General features: G+C 46.6%; 1 protein-coding gene across 1 annotated transcript; it reads right to left on the bottom strand.

Moving 5' to 3' along the window:
- Positions 1-997: 997 nt before the first annotated feature.
- Positions 998-7094, bottom strand: FOXI3 (forkhead box I3). The gene is made up of 2 exons (XM_021088419.2): positions 6243-7094; positions 998-3859 (listed from the first exon to the last, which is right to left on the bottom strand). The coding sequence occupies exons 1-2, from the start codon at positions 6955-6957 to the stop codon at positions 3237-3239; spliced, it is 1338 nt and encodes a 445-aa protein (XP_020944078.2). The 5' UTR covers positions 6958-7094; the 3' UTR covers positions 998-3236.
- Between the last annotated feature and the right edge of the window lie 8957 nt (positions 7095-16051).

The following is a 16051-nucleotide window of genomic DNA, read 5'->3' as shown; positions in this document are numbered from 1 at the left end:
CCCACAGCTAGGTACTTCCAAATACAGGTTAAACACCTTCTTTTCATATGTCTTTCTTTCCAAGAAATCCTTAGGCCTGCTCTCCCCACCACCATCCCCATCAAAAATAACCCAGATAGTTTACTATTGTTTGATCAAAATTATTCCCAGCCTGGGTCTCTATGGAAACTGACCTGTACTGGAGCCCAGAGGCCTAATTCATTCAGGGCTCAACTACTAGCCCTAGAGCCTAGGACTTTGTGTGAGGGAGTACAGGGACTCCAATTCCTCATTGGCAAATTGTGGGCCTTGGTCTAGATCAGTGGTCCTCAATCAGGTCTAATTTTGTCCCCAGGGGACATTTGGCAATGTCTGGAGATACTTCTGGATGTCACTCGTGGCCAGGTTGGGGAAAGAGGGAGTGCTTCTGCCATCTGATGGTTGGGAACCCAGGATGCTAAAGCTCTGTGATGCCATAGGGCAACCTCCACAACAGGTTACCCAGCTTCATAAATCTATAGTGCTGAGGTTGAGAAAGCCTAGGGTAGGAACCTCATCTTTCAGGTTTCTTCTAGTTAGGGCCAAGTTCAAGTGTTCCTAGCTTTCCCTGGAAATGATGGGCTGCCTGTGGCCCCCTTGAGGACCACAGCTCTCAAAGCCACAGAGCTGTGTGGCATGCTGCCAGCTAATGAGGGCTTACAGCACCATTTCTCTCTGGAACAGAAATTATCTGGCATACTGAAAGTTAGTTTAACTTAAATGACGGAACTGTTAACTCTGTTAAAAAGAAAGTGCTCATATGCCTAGAGACCCTTCCCAAAGAGTAATTGTTTCATTCCAACTCTTTCGGATGAGGGTAGTTAGAACAAATCCAATATAAAAATCAATGGCTTGCTCTTTCAACACATCATTTCAACAAAATCCCTGTAGTGGCTTTGGTGCCATGCCACTCATACATCTATTCTTTTAGGAAAAAGAAGCTGGAGAGAGAAAAAAACAGTAAGTCCTCAAAGTGGCCAGAAGTCATCCCACTTAAAAGTTTATTTCATGTGATTTCCAGCATGCAGTGTGCTTTCTTAGGAAAAAAAAAAAAATATTTTTAATCCCAGTTCACATTATAAATTAATTTACAAATATAGAATTGTGTTAGAAACAATATTTATAAAAGTCCATACGATTTTTTTCACATAGAAAAATATCCATAGAAATTGGGGTTTTGTACACACAATACGGGGGGTAGTCTCTTTGGTTGCCTGCCTGCATAATACTTAAAAAGTAATGGTGAATGGTAATGTTATTTTTACCTCAGCTGGCTATTCCTAAAAAACAATTTCCTGTATGTATATTTCAAAATGAAAATGTAACAGTAATGCTGTAAGAGTGGTAAAAAAGAATACACAGGGGAAAGTTAAAAGTTTTTTTTACAATGTACTTGTGTTCTTTTCTAAAAACATTAAAACCCCAAACCAGCAACGCTCCTATCAAAGACTGAACATGGCACAAAGGCGATTCACAGGACGCTATTTTCATCTTAATGCATTCTTATTCCAGTACAATCAACAATTGTCATCAATTTAATTCACACTTTTTGGAGAAGTTCAAACGGTGGCTGAGTGTCTGCCATGTACCAGGCACTCTGCTGGGCACTTGGGTGCTGGGGGAAAGGGGTGACCATAAAAACACTATTCAAATGAAGATATCTCTTCAGGAGTAAAAGGGAGTGCTAAAAATAAATTACATTAAAAAATTCTTTTGATCACAAATGTTTTATTAAAAAACTATAAAAATTCCATTTAAAAACTATTATTAATCAAAACTCTAAAACTGTTGAAAAGATGACAAATCCAGGACGTGTGCTAGAAGGGACAGGACGTCAAGTTAACTAGGACAATGGTCACCCCAGACCTCAGAAATATGGCAGCAGAAATAGGGCAGAGGTGGTGACCATCCCCACCGCTCAGAGGGACATCTCAAGTGATATTTTTCATCCAGAATCTTTGGTCACGTGAAATCCAGTTCATTCCTACTCCTTATGCACTATGTCTGCCTGTGCACGTCGGCACCTTTGTTTTTCAGGAACTGGAACACAAAGCTTACCAGCATCAATTCTGGAGCCAGATCGCCTCAACTGGCTCCTGGCTGGCTCCAGGACTTACTATGTGGCCTTGGGCAAGTAACCTAACCTCTTAGTGTTTTCCTGCCCTCATACAGAAAATGAAGGGTAGTAATAATCCCTATCTCCCAAGGTTGTTGTGAGAATTAAATGAGTCAATCCGCGTCAAGTGTCTAGAACACTGCCTAGCATGCAGCACTTGGTTGGGCGGTTTTATGGCTATTAGGGTCTACCTGGTACCTGACACTGGGCATAAACAGAAGTGATGTGCGAGCCTGATGGAGCTCAAGGATTTGTGGCGGTTCCTAGCACAGTATCTGAGAAACTTCCATTAGCCACAAAGAAGACTATGGAGGTTTCCTCTAAAATTCCAGCTCTCTGACTTTTCCAGAAAAATCAGAATGCTGCCAGGAAGAAGATAACCAGCTGCCCATAGCAGCCTTCAGCTGGTCAGTCCCAACTTCTCCCTACTGCTTCCATTGCCAACTGTTACCTTTTTTTCCTTTCCTGTAATTTCATTCACTTGTTTGTTTGTTTTTTTTTAAAGCTGATCCCTGAACACATTTGAGCTTGTAACAGTGATGAACAAACAGACATGGTCCCTGCTCTCACCGGGCTCCCAAGTAAGATCCCAGAACAGAGCTGGATTTCTCTCCAGGGAGGCCCCTATCCAGAAAAAACCTGTGGAAAGCTTGCCAAGTTACAGAAAGACTTCTCTACTGTACCCACGCTGCTAGTAGCATTGTTGGTGGCCTGAGAGCTAAGCCAGGAGCTCCGGAGAAATGCAGTCTTAGTTCCTGCCCCAGACCTGCCACCTTGCAATCTGCATTTTAACAAGATCTCAAGTGTGGGAGTTCCAGTGGTGAAGCAGCGGAAACAAATTCGACTAGGAACCATGAGGTTTCAGGTTCGATCCGTGGCCTCGGTCAGTGGGTTAAGGATCTGGCATTGCCGTGAGCTGTGGTGTAGGTAGCATCCTGCCTTGCTGTGCTGTGGCTGTGGTGTAGGCCAGCAGCTGTAGCTCCGATTGGACCCCTAGCCTGGGAACCTCCATGCCGCAGTGCGGCCCTAAAAAGACCAAAAAATAAAAATAAAAAAAAAGATCTCAAGTGTGCATATTCAGGTCTAAGAAACACGCTGTGCTCTATACCTCAGAGCCCTCTCGGGGGTAGATGAGGCTGTTGACCACGCTGAAGTTGTAGAAAGGGCTGCCAAAGGGGCCGCTTTGCCCCCCACTGGTGCTGGCCGGGAAGGGACTATAATAGGAAGATCTCTGGCTGCTGCTGTTGCCCGTGCTGTGACTTAGCTGCAAGGTGTCTGGAGAGGCGTCCGAGCCGGAGCTGGGGGGGAATGTGCCGCTGGAGGGCACCTGGGCCCCCTGGATCCCTAGGTGGCGGCCACCCGGGAGCGCTCGCTGGGTGCTTGCACTGCTGCTGACGCTTAGGGTGCCGAGGCTGCTGAAGAAGCTGTTCAGGCAGGGGGTAGAAGAGAGCAGGGACCCTCCAGGGGAGGAGGCAGTACTCTTGGTGCCCTCAGGAGGTTCCGGGGACTGGGAGGGTCTCAGCAACGCAGAGGCGCTGTCCCCTTCCGGCTTTCCCCCTACTCCAGACCCCAGTCCTGGGGAGAGCCCCTCTTCAGATTTGGATGTCCCCATAGCTACCGCGGGGGTGTTACTGGCTTCCGAGCGGCGCTTTCGCTTCCGACGGAAGTTCCCGTTGTCAAACATTTTCTCACAGTTGGGATCCAGGGTCCAGTAATTCCCCTTCCCTAAGGAAACAAGAAAGATGGCTGAGTTAGGGGTGGACCACGAATTGGGCTTCTGATCTGAGAGGAGGGGGGCAGGCACTCATCAAACTGACAAAGAGGCTCAATCCATTCTGCTGTTTAAATGTATTTTGGGGGGAAAGATTGCACTAAACCTGAGCCTCCCTTTCCTTATCTCTAAAAATAGGGGTTGGCTGTGAGGGTTAATGATAGATCTCTGCCAAGTGGCCAGCACACAGGAAAAGCAGTGGAAAAACAATTATCTGTTATCATTATCATTGGCTGAAAGGGGACAATACCTGCCCCTAAAAATACTCCACTGGAAAGAGGCGACCTCAAATACACAACCTTCTGCCTTGCAAGGCATCTCTTTGGAGTACCAGGAAGCTCCATGCACCCTCCTCACCTAGGGCAGGAGGTGCCCCCTTGTCTCTTCCAAGCTTTTCCTTCACTCCGCTAACTTCAGAGATCAGGGCCACATTTGATGCTCGCAATGCCAGCCTTCTGCTTAGATAATTTCCCTCACTATCTAGCACAATGGGAGTAAAAAAGATCTATCATCTAGGAGGATTTTATCTCCCAACAGCTTTTTTTTTTCACATCCAGTAAAAAGAATCTTTGGCATCTGAAAGTACTGTAAAGCCCTTATCTTGGAGTGAGTTCTCCGCCTGGATAATGTTATTCCTCACGGGTCTTTTTTTTCAGCCAGAGAAACTGAGGGACAGATTGGCTAGTAACCTTCCATCTTCCCAGGCATCGATGGTAGGGGCCAGAGGTTTAAGCAGGTTGGCTCTGGACTCAGTATCTTTTTTCTTTTTTCTTTTTTTTGCTCTTTCGGGCTACACCTGCAGCATATGGAAGTTCCCAGACCAGGGGTCGAATGGGAACTGCAGCTGTTGGCCACAGCCACAGCAACACAGGATCCAACCTACACCACGGCTCAACCCACTGAGTAAGGCTAGGGATGGAACCCACATCCTCATGGATACTAGTTGGGTTCGTTATCGTTGAGCCACAACAGGAACTCCCTGGACTCAGCATACTTGACCACTGTATTGCTCTGCTTCCACACTTCCACATTAGCACACTTCTTCACATCCATTACCTCCACCAACACATTTTCTGCAAGGAGTTGAACAACTATCTAAATAATCATCTAAATAATATCATGGAACAACTATCAATACCTACACCTCTCAGGTTATTTCCATTGTGTCACCTCAAGCCCTTTGACAAAAGGCATAGCTAGAGATCCTTGACTTTTTAGGAAATCCAGAACTATGCAGGGAAATTTCCATGATCATCTTTGATAATTTAGAGGCCAAATATGGAAGATGCATCTTCTAGAACTGCACTCCTTGTCCAGTACAGTAATCACTCACCACACTTGGCCTTTGGGCATCTGAAAAGTTGCTAGTTCCAAATGAGATGCGGTGTAAAACACACACACAGAATTTTGAAGACTTAGAATCATGTCAAGTATCTCACTAGTAATTTTTTTATATTTGTTAAATGCTGAAACAATTACCTCCAAAAAATTAGAAATTATTTCACCAGGTTCTTTTTACTTTTTTCACGTGGCTTCTAGAAAATTTACAATCATTATGTGGTTTATATTGTATTTCATCTGGAAAGCCCTGCTCTAGAATAACTTTAGGTACAAATACTCCAGAGCAGTTACATAATTTACACAAAGTCTTGGCTTTCTGTGGAGTCCAAATGCAACAGTTTTATTTCTCTTCTCTTTTTCTGCTCACAACTCTTCCCCCACCTCCCTTGTCCTGGGCTCCTTCTGCAAACCTGCAGGAGGGCTGTTTCTCTCATTGTTGAACTTGTCTCTACCTCATCCCTCAACTAAGAGGGAAAGCCCTCCTCAGCTTAGATCAGAACGAAGTCTACTTGGGATTTTCATGTCGGCACTTCTAAAACAGTTAAAGTTCCCAAACCACAATGCGCAGGACCCCTCGGCTCCGGTCTCAGGACGCCTGTGCCACCACCTTCGAATTCTCCCTCTCCAGGTAGGCGCAGGTCTCGGTTAAGAAGCGCACGGGGAGTCTCTCGCGAACCCGAGGCAGGAGAGGTGCATCGCCGGACAGCTGGAGTGTCCGGCTGCTCTAACGCTTGGTCTCCCCCCACCTCTCTCGTGAAAAGTGATGGGATTCTCAGCTCATCCCAATCTCTTTATAGCCGTCCCTTATCTGAGAACTCGTCCCGTGCACTTTTTTTCCTAATCTACCTCCCTATTCCTAATTGACCCTCCCTTCCAAAGGCCTGATGAACAGCCAGGGGAAGATTCAAGGCTTTTTCCATTTTCCCTAACTCACCAGCCGCTGTGGGAGGCGGGAATGGGTGAGGGACCCGCCGGCAAGCACTTGTCTGCCCTTACCTGGGTCGTCCTCGTCGCGGGGCACCTTCTTGAAGCAGTCATTGAGCGACAGGTTGTGGCGGATGGAGTTCTGCCAGCCGGCCTTGCTGCGCTGGTAGAAGGGGAAACTGTCGGCCACGAACTGGTAGATATGGCTGAGCGTGAGCTTGCGCTCGGGCGCGCTCTGGATGGCCATGGCGATGAGCGCCGAGTACGAGTAGGGTGGCCGCACCATCTTCATCAGATCCTCGCGGCTGGCCATGGACAGCCAGCCCAGCTCCCCGGGCGCCGCGGGCCCCGCGGGCGAGGCGGGCGCGGCGGACGCGGATTGCGCGAAGGGCCGCTGCGCGCAGCCGAAGGTGCTGGCGGCGGTCGGCGGCTGCAGGAAGGGACCCGGCGCGCCCCCGGGGGGCGGCGGCGGCGGCGGGGGGGCGCCTAGGTACGCGGCGGCAGCGGCGGCGGCGGCGGGGGGACCGCCCACCGCCGGCCCGTTGAGCCACAGGTAGGGGTTGGCGGCGGCATCCGGCGGTGCGGCGTAGTCGGTCAGTCCGTAGGGCGCTCGAGAGGGCGGAGGGGCGCCCGGGGCAGTGGCGGCGGTGGCCGGGGGCAGGCCGGGCTGAGAGTACACGCCGAAGTTGTCGCCGCAGTAGAGAGCCATGTCGGTGGCCGTCGGCGGGTGCGGCGCGGCGGCGGCGAGGGGCGAGCGGGGCTGATCTCGCCGCTCGGGCGAGAGCATCCCTTTGGGGGCCAACCCTGCGGCCCCGCCTCAGCCCTCACTTGGCGACCGGTGTCCGGGACGGGGGAGCAGGAGGAAGGCGGGCCGGTGCACGCGGAGCGCCGGCGAGCCGGCTTCTTATAACCGTCCGCTGCGCGTCTCCTCCCGGGCTGGTCCCGGGGCTGGGCGGCGGCCCGCGGGCCCCGGCTCTCCACGCCCCCGCCACGCCCCACCTGCCCGCGCGTCCCGGCAAAGAGCGCGGAAACCTCGCGCCGCCCGCCGTGCCCGCCCCGCCCCTGCGGCCCCTCCTCGCTCCCCGGGCGGAGGGAACCGGGGCGGCTGGAGCCTCCAGAATTCAGGAGAACGGCTCCCCATTCCTAACCATCGCGTTCTCAACACGATAACGAAATAAAATAACAAATATCAAAACAAAGAGAAGATTACCAAAACAGTACAACTATTTTCGAAAAAGTGTAAGTTCACTTTGGTGGCCGCCTTGGCCACCTGCCGAGCCCCCTTTGGTATTTCGACCTCGAGCTTCTACACCTTTTGTGATCGAGTTGCAGGATTCACGTCCGGTCTCGACTGATCGGCTCCCAGTCGAAAATAATAGACGTGATTTACAAGTCTTTGGGGGCACAGGATAGATACCGAGGAGCATCCCTTCTCCTAGGGGATTCTTGGAAGGGAGGGACTGAAATTGGTTTTTAATTTCTCTAACCACGTCTCTAAACATAACGTTAGGTTCGTGTGCATTCGGGAAGCGTCTGTTCATATTAGGTTCCGTTTGCACAGTCTTTTCGTGTGATTTGTTGCCTTCCAAACCGAAGAGTGAACATTTTCAAAGACATTTAAATAAGTGGGTTCGGAATTAGCATTTTAAAGCCAACTGTAATTTAAACTGTGCAAGAAGGGCTCATTTTCAAAAAACGGTCTTAACGAATTTTGGCTTAAGACTTGCCCTCTTCTGTTTTGTAAGTTTTCAAATGCGGCTCCTGCCTGGAAAAACAAACAAAACCAGTAAAATACTGTTGCGACCCCACATGCCACGCAATCATTATATATTGGCTCCGAACAATAAGAAAAGTGTTTTCTTTTACAATTAAAACGATTCCGAAGTACGTTCTTAACAAGTGACAGGTCTGCGATTCTTGTTTAATGGAGAGGGGAGGGGGAAAAGGATTTTTTTCTATTTGCAATTGCAGACTGAAGGTCAAAATATTTAAAAATTCGGAAACTTCCCCCACCCCCGCCCGGCATTTGGTTTCACGGCAAAGTTAGTTATGTGCTTTCAGGAAAATGATCGTCTTCTATTATCTCACTCCTTTGAAAACGCAATCCAAGTATATTTAACTAGCAAATTTTGGTATCTAAAATGCAAATTACACTTCAAATGTAACATTTTCTTCGTCTTTCCCGTAACCAGAAAGGAATTCTTGTCCCACAATTTCTTTCAGTCTCCTCGGAAATGATATAGACTGGAAATAGCCCTTGCCTTAGTTGTATTTTGAGATGTTTCCTAATTTAGATAAGCAGGTGCTTTTGTTTTCCTTCCCAAATAACCCAAACAAGGTTATTTGGTTTTGTTATTTCTCTTGGGATGTTAACAAGGATGACAGCTATAAGCTAGGAAATTGGAAAGCCATTTTTTTTTTTTTTTTTTTTTTTTTTTTTTTTTTTGCCATTTTCTTGGGCCGCTCTCACGGCATATGGAGGTTCCCAGGCTAGGGGTTGAATCGGAGCTGTAGCCACCGGCCTACGCCAGAGCCACAGCAACGCGGGATCCGAGCCGCGTCTGCAACCTACACCACAGCTCACGGCAACGCCGGATCGTTAACCCACTGAGCAAGGGCAGGGACCGAACCCGCAACCTCATGGTTCCTAGTCGGGTTCGTTAACCACTGCGCCACGACGGGAACTCCGGAAAGCCATTTTTAATGTTACAGTGCCCGCATCCAATTTTTTTCTTAAATTTCAAGTCTAAACTACAAAGTCCAAAAGAAAAGCTGGCAAACTAGGTGGTAATAAATGAGGAAAAATTTGAAACCATCTCCCCCTTAGTAATTGATGTCCTTAAGAATATAATACAATGCCATCCCTTATTTTTTTTTTTTTAGCAAGTTGCTTACCCATACATACTTTGCAGTTTTTGCAGATTTTTTCTTTTTTTTAGATTAACTCTTAACCCTTTAACTCCAAAATATTCTGTATGAGAGGCCATGATTGCAGTTTATTGTTTCTTGCTTTGGTTAAAAGTCCTGCCAAGTAGAGATATTTTGTTCCTTAACTATACCTTATCATTAGTGGACTTTAATTTTATTTAAAAATGATAGAGCCATCTAGTGGCTCTTTGCCTCTGTTACAGCATATATTCAGGTGAATATATTCAGTGTATATTCTGTGAGGGGGACACCCTCTCTAGGGGTTTGGAAGTTATACTTTTTTCTGTCTGTTTTTAAATCACATATTAATAAGGTTAAAGCTATCATTGACCATAGTCTGGATTTTTAATATCAAGATTAAAATATTTTAAAACCCTGTTTTAAAAACAATTAACAAATTTAAAAAGCATTTGGTGCCCTTAAAAAAATAATAATAATAAAAACTGTGCTTAAGAGAGTTCCTACTGTGGCTCGTTGGTAGTGAGCCCAACTAGTATCCATGGGGATGTGGGTTCAATTCCTGGCCTCAGCTCTTGGATCTGTCATTGCTGTGGCTGTGGTGTAGGCTGGTAGCCGCAGCTCTGATTCGACTCCTGGCCTGGGAACTTCCATGTGCTGCAGGCGCAGCCCTAAACAAACACAAACAGCAACAACAACAAAAGAAGTCAGAGTCAGACAAAAACAAACTCTTGTGCAAGTGGAAGAGGAAAAGGAACCAGAGGAGGTGAGACCAGAAAGGAAGAAAACCCAAATTGTAATCAGAGAATATGGTTTTTGGAAAAATGAGGTGAGAATAACTCTATCACATAGGCCAAAATATGGAGGATTAATTCATGCATTTATTGTCATGAGGAAGAAAGGATGGCTTACTGAAGCAAAGATGTTGAGTCAGTAGGAGTTGGGCCCATTCCTTACTTTCTTTTTTTTTTTCTTTTTTTCTTTTTCTTTTTTTTTTTTTTTTTTTTTTTTTGTCTTTTCTAGGACCGCTCCTGCGGCATATGGAGGTTCGCAGGCTAAGGGTCCAATCGGAGCTGTAGTCGCTGGCCTACTCCAGAGCCACAGCAATGCCGGATCCGAGCAGCATCTTCGACCTACACCACAGCTCATGGAAATGCCGGATCCTTAACCCACTGAGCAAGGCCAGGGATTGAACCTGCAACCTCATGGTTCCTAGTCAGATTCATTAACCACTGTGCCACGACGGGAACTCCCCATTCCTTACTTTTAACAACTTCTGACCACTTAATTGGTTCTCATTTTAGGGCTGGTAGTGTCTTTAGCAAGGGTCATAAACAAGTGCCTCTGTCCCCTCCCAGTCCACACCTCAAGGTCACCATATCTCAAAGGCTGTGACTTGCAGATTGAAGCAGAGCTCAGGGATGCTGTTCATTTGCTCCTGTGACAAACATATCGGGCTCTGCTTACTGAGTCCAAGTGCTGGTCGGAAACTGAGGCAGCTCTTTCCCCCAGGAAAGCAAGTTTTCCACCAACTTGACATCTGTCTTCTTTTTTTTTTTTTTTTGCCTTTTTGTCTTTTTAGGGCCATACCCATGGCACATGGAGGTTCCCAGGCTAGGGGTCCAATCGGAGCTGTAGCTGCCGGCCTACACCACAGCCACAGCAACGCGGGATCTGAGCCACATCTGCGACCTACACCACAGCTCACCGCAACACTGGATCCTTAACTCACTGAGTAAGGCCAGGGATCAAACCCTCAACCTCATGGTTCCTAGTCGGATTCGTTTCCACTGCGCCATGACGGGAACTCCATGACATCTGTCTTCTGTTCCAAGAATACACTGCCCTTGTAAGCCCTTCATGTTGATGTTGGTCAAGTTGCCCCTGATGGCCCCTCTTCGCAGACACTCGGGAGTCCAGGAGGACTGGAGAGAGCTGTAAATACTGGGGGAAGAGGACCAAGCCCATGAGGTTCCAAAGCAGGTGCACGGCCCAGGGACCACCTGGGCACAAGCCAGTGCCCCCCAAAGGCTCCTGACCGTCTTCCCACATCAGGCATTTGGTTCAGGACATGGAGCATTAAAAGATGAATCCTTAGGCTGAGGCCTTTTGAAGAGACCACAGAAGTTCCATGTACTTAATCCAGAAAAATAAGAGAAAAATAATCAGCCAAGACAATGGTGACCCGGCAACCCCTTTGAGCAAAGTTATTAATAGTCACTCCCCTGCTTGACCCTTACACATCTTGCTGCTGCCTCACTCTCCCCTCCCTGGTTCTCTGGAATGCTTCCTGGCCTCCGGCTCGAGCTGATTAGCCCCATTCTTGAGCTTCCTCAGCTAACTTCTCAGACCCTTCCTTCTGCTCCAGATCAGCTCCCAGAGTGCCCAGCCTTTCGAGGACAACTTGCCTTGCAGGACCTGCACTGACTATATCCTGGCTCCTCCAGGAATCTCCCATGGTGTCCTAAGCCCATCTCAACTGCAGGGTGTATTTTCCCCAGCTCCTCCCTTCTCAGAGCAAAAAGCCCTCAAGCCCTTCTTTCTTGCTGAATGGCTCCAGCATCCACTTGAACGGCACGTCCAAGTCTCTGAATCCACATTTCCAACAGCCCAGTTCTCTCCGGTTCATCCACCTGCTATCCTGAGTGTTCTTCCAGGATGGGAACTATGTCTCTCGGGGCTCATTTTTTTTTAAAATCACTTACAATTAAGGAATGTATAGTAAATGCCTGGCACAGTGCTGAGCACCGTACGTGCATTATCTCGTTTACTTCTCACAGCAATTCTGTGAGATAAGAACTGTTGGGCCACATTCTACAGATGAAGCAACAGAGAATGAGGTTACAGTCATTTGACTGCGGAGCTCCCAACTTCTTTCTCAGTGTGCAGCCAGGATTCAAGGCCAGGCAGTCCAGCTGTGGACCCCACGCTGGGAGCCCTCGGCTCCAGTTGCCTCCTCCAGTCTTTCCCCAGTGCCTGATTTAATCATCAGCTGTTGCCTGAGTGAGTTAAAAAGTTTAAAAGCATTAAATGATGTCGGGAGTTCCCCGGTGGCTCAGTGGGTTAAGGATCTGGCATTGTCACTGCTGTGGCTTGGGTGTGCTCCCTGGCCTGGGAACTTCCGCATGCCATGGGAGCAGCTCCCCCAAACCCACCAAAAAAAAAAAAAAAAGTCAAATGAAAATGAAAAGTCTCACCCCTACAACCTCCTACCTGCTTTTTTTACAGGGTCCCTCTCACCAAAGGCAACCACTTGCTATCAGTTTCTAAATGTTTTCAGGTACTTACCTGCAAAGTTATATGCCCTGAAAAGCAGAACCCATGCTATTCCCATGGCTCTACATCTTCTACTTTTATTAATATGTTTTGCGGGGCTTTCCAAAGCAGCCCCTTTATCTATCATGTGTGAACCTCATTTTGTCCTCCTGGTGTTCCCCTTCAGGGCTTGTTTAGTGAGGACCCACCCATATGAGTGTGGGTGGTTTATAGCCAGTGTCTGTTCAAATTTGCTGGTGCCCCTCCATACCTGTTAGGCAGTATTTTGAATTTAACCTATTTCTGATGGATCTTTGGATTACTTCCTTTAAAAAAAGGCTTAATTTACTTATGATAGTAAGCGAGATTTGCTGGGTCAAAGAGTACATACCTTTAAATGTTTGATTCTGACAAATTGCTCTGCAAGACCATGCCCCAGTGGGAGTTCCCGTTGTGGCTCAGAGGGTTAAGAACCTGACACAGTGTCTGTGAGGATACAGGTTCCATCCCTGGCCTTGCTTAGTGGGTTAAGGATCTGGCATTGCCGCAAGCTGTTGCATATGTATGTCACAAATACAGCTCCAATCCTACATAGCTGTGCCTGTGGCATAGGCCGGCAGCTGCAGCTCTGATTGGACCCCTAGCTTGGGAACTTCCATATGCCCATTTTTTATTTGTGTGACTTTTAAAAAGTGATGTGTCTGAACTCGTGATTAAGTTTTTTTTCTTCCTAGGTGTCACAAATCATGATTTCTTTGTTAAAACTGTCTCTTCTCTTGGCATCTATGATAACACGCTGCCTTGGCTTTTTTTTTTTTTTTTTTTTTTGTCTTTTTGCCATTTCTTGGGCTGTTCCCGCGGCATATGGAGGTTCCCAGGCTAGGGGTTGAATCGGAGCTGTAGCCGCTGGCCTACGCCACAGACACAGCAAGGCAGGATCCGAGCTGAGTCTGCAACCTACACTACAGCTCACGGCAATGCCAGATCCTTAGCCCACTGAGCAAGGCCAGGGAGCGAACCCGAAACCTCATGGTTCCTAGTTGGATTTGTTAACCACTGAGCCACGACAGGAGCTCCTGCCCTGGCTTTCTTCCTTTCTTTTCTGAATCTTCCTAAAGGGCAGCTACTTCTCGTCTCATCCTTTGGATACTGTTTTTCCCTCGGGTTCCTAACCTCAGTCCTCTGCTTTTCTTCCTACACATTCTCACATTCTCCCTGATCACTAGTCCTGGGACTTTTTTTTTTTTTTTTTTTAATGTTTTAAGGTATAGTGAGGGTTTTTTTTTGGGGGGGGGGTTGGTTTTTTTGTTTGTTTTGGGGGGTTTTTTGTTTTGTTTTGTTTTGTTTGGTCTTTTTAGGGCGGCACCCTCAGCATATGGAAATTCCCAGGCTAGGGGTCAAATTGGAGCTACAGCTGCTGGCTTATGCCACAGCCACAGCAACCCCAGATCTGAGCTGCATCTGCAAACTATATCACAGCTCCTGGCAATGCCAGATCCTTAACCCATTGAGCAAGGCCAGGGATGGAACCCTCGTCCTCATGGATACTAGCCAGGTTGTTACCACTAAACCATCATAAAGGAACTCCTAAATTATAGTTGATTCACAATGTTGTGTCAATTTCTACTGTATACTCCTGTGACTTTAATCATTGTAGGGGACATGGCTTGTTACAGTTGTTATCACCTTTTTAACAACTCTATAAGCAACACTCTTCCATTACGCCCATTCATGAGGATTACGTGGGATTGGCCAGTGGGCAGAAATAAGCTGGAGACTCCAGCTTTAGCCCTTACCAGTGTGATTTTTCTCTACACCCTGCCTGCTCTCTGAGATGGGTGAGTGGTTTAAGCTAGATCACTTAAGACCAACTTCAGGACTTCTGCTGGGATCATCAGGATAAAAGTGTCTTTTTTCATAGGGCTTGGTTGCTGTACAGAGGTGATGGTCCTGAAATAGCCATCACTGGTACCACCGAGGGACAATGCAGGTGACATCTCATAAAGCCGAGTGACAAAAATGAAGACATCGTCTGGATCCAAGATTTGAAACCCCTTTATCCAGTGTTTTTCTTTGTTCTCTTGAACTAACTTCCTGATTTCATTAGCCAGCAAATTTCCTTTTTGATTTAATAAGTTAGGAGGTGATATTATAGGCTGTGCTGTGTTTTCCCCAAATTACAATGTTGACTTTGTAACTCCTGTACCTCAGAATGTGACTCTTTGGAGATAGGGTCCTTAAAGAGGTAATTAAGATAAATGAGGATCTTAGGGCAGGCCCTAATCCTAAATGACTGAAGTCTTTATCGGAAGAGATTAGGACGCAGACACACACATGCAGAGGGAAGAGCCTGTGACAACACAGCGAGAAGATGGCCATCTACTCCGAGCCCAGGAGAGCAGTCCTCCAAGGAGACCAACCCAGCTGACACCTTGATCTTGGACTTCTAATCTCCAGAACTATGAGGAAGTAAGTTTCTGTGGTTTAAGCCACTCAGTCTGTGGTCCTTCATTTTGGTAGCCCTGGCAAACTCATACAGGCTGGATTTTATCCATTTCAACGGAAAGAGAAGTGCTGGTATCTCCAATTCAAATCATTCACCTGAGCTCCTAGCCCCAGAATCACCTTCTGCTGAATATTTCCTTTATCAGTTATAGTATCTTCATACAAGTCGCCTTCATACCTAAGCAGCTCATCCTAATCCTCTTAAAACCCTTTGCTGAATTCCCAGAGCTCTGTGATGGGCAACCCCACTGATCCAATTGTCTCAGCCAGAAACCAGAAGCTCTTCTGCCTCAATGACCAAGTCATGGCATGATAGCCCGTTACCCTTTTTGTCCTGCTGGCACCACCAAGAGTTCGACAGCATCATTGCCCTCCTGGATTATTATGGTTGGTTCCTAAGGGACGTCCCTGGTGCCTTTTGTCACCTTCTAATCCTATCTTTACAACATAATGATTTTGTAGAAAAGTAAATTCTGTCCTGGCATCCACCCTCTTTCAAGTCTTTGGTGGCTCCCAGTCTTCTTAAGATCAAATCTAAACTCTACAACATGGCCTGTGTGATGCTAGGAGAGGAAGCTCCTTCTGTTAGCCAGCCTTGTCTCCGCTTCTTGCTGGCTTTGCCCTCATGTCTCCCCTAAATCTAGTCCTTCTGATTCCCTCTTCATGAGTATTTATGCCACATATGCTAATCATTACTTCTTTTAATTGATTCAACTTTAAAATTCCTTTATTTGGAAGGAAAACCATATGTGTGTGTATATATATATGTATATGTGTGTATATATATATATATATCAGTATAAATATCACTATATATATCACTATATGTGTATATATATCACTATATACATCACTATATATGTATCACCTGCCGTAGATAGAAGGTAGAAAATTTCAATGAATTTTGTCCATCACTATTGGAAAGTTCAAAAAAGGTAAAAATAAAAACATGAATAATACAAATAACAGGAAACTTAATTTCATTAACAAAGATTCAAACCTGAAAATAAATTCCTCCGAAGAACAGCACAATTTATGATCACTTTGGTTGCAAAGCGAGGTGGTGTTTAATGATGTTTATTTTAAATTTATTTATTTATTTATTTATTTATTTATTTATTTTGTCTTTTGTCTTTTTAGGGCCACACCCACAGCACATGGAGGTTCCCAGGCTAAGGATCTAATCGGAGCTGTTGCTGCCGACCTACATCACAGCCACCGCAACGCCAGATCCA

Source organism: Sus scrofa, chromosome 3 (assembly GCF_054392235.1).
Source record: "Sus scrofa isolate SSC_HxYL_T2T_F1_AM1 chromosome 3, Sscrofa_HxYL_maternal_Yorkshire_Landrace_v2.0, whole genome shotgun sequence".
Taxonomy (NCBI): Eukaryota; Metazoa; Chordata; class Mammalia; order Artiodactyla; family Suidae; genus Sus; species Sus scrofa.
The sequence above is the reverse complement of the archived record's forward strand: the minus strand, read 5'-3'. Positions and strand labels throughout refer to the sequence as shown.

Excerpts from the sequence above, each read along its gene's own strand:
- FOXI3 (XM_021088419.2), bottom strand. The coding sequence starts at position 6,957 with ATGCTCTCGCCCGAGCGGCGAGATCAGCCCCGCTCGCCCCTCGCCGCC. Across the intron at positions 3,860-6,242 it reads CCGCGACGAGGACGACCCAG|GGAAGGGGAATTACTGGACC; the intron begins GTAAGGGCAGAC and ends TTGTTTCCTTAG.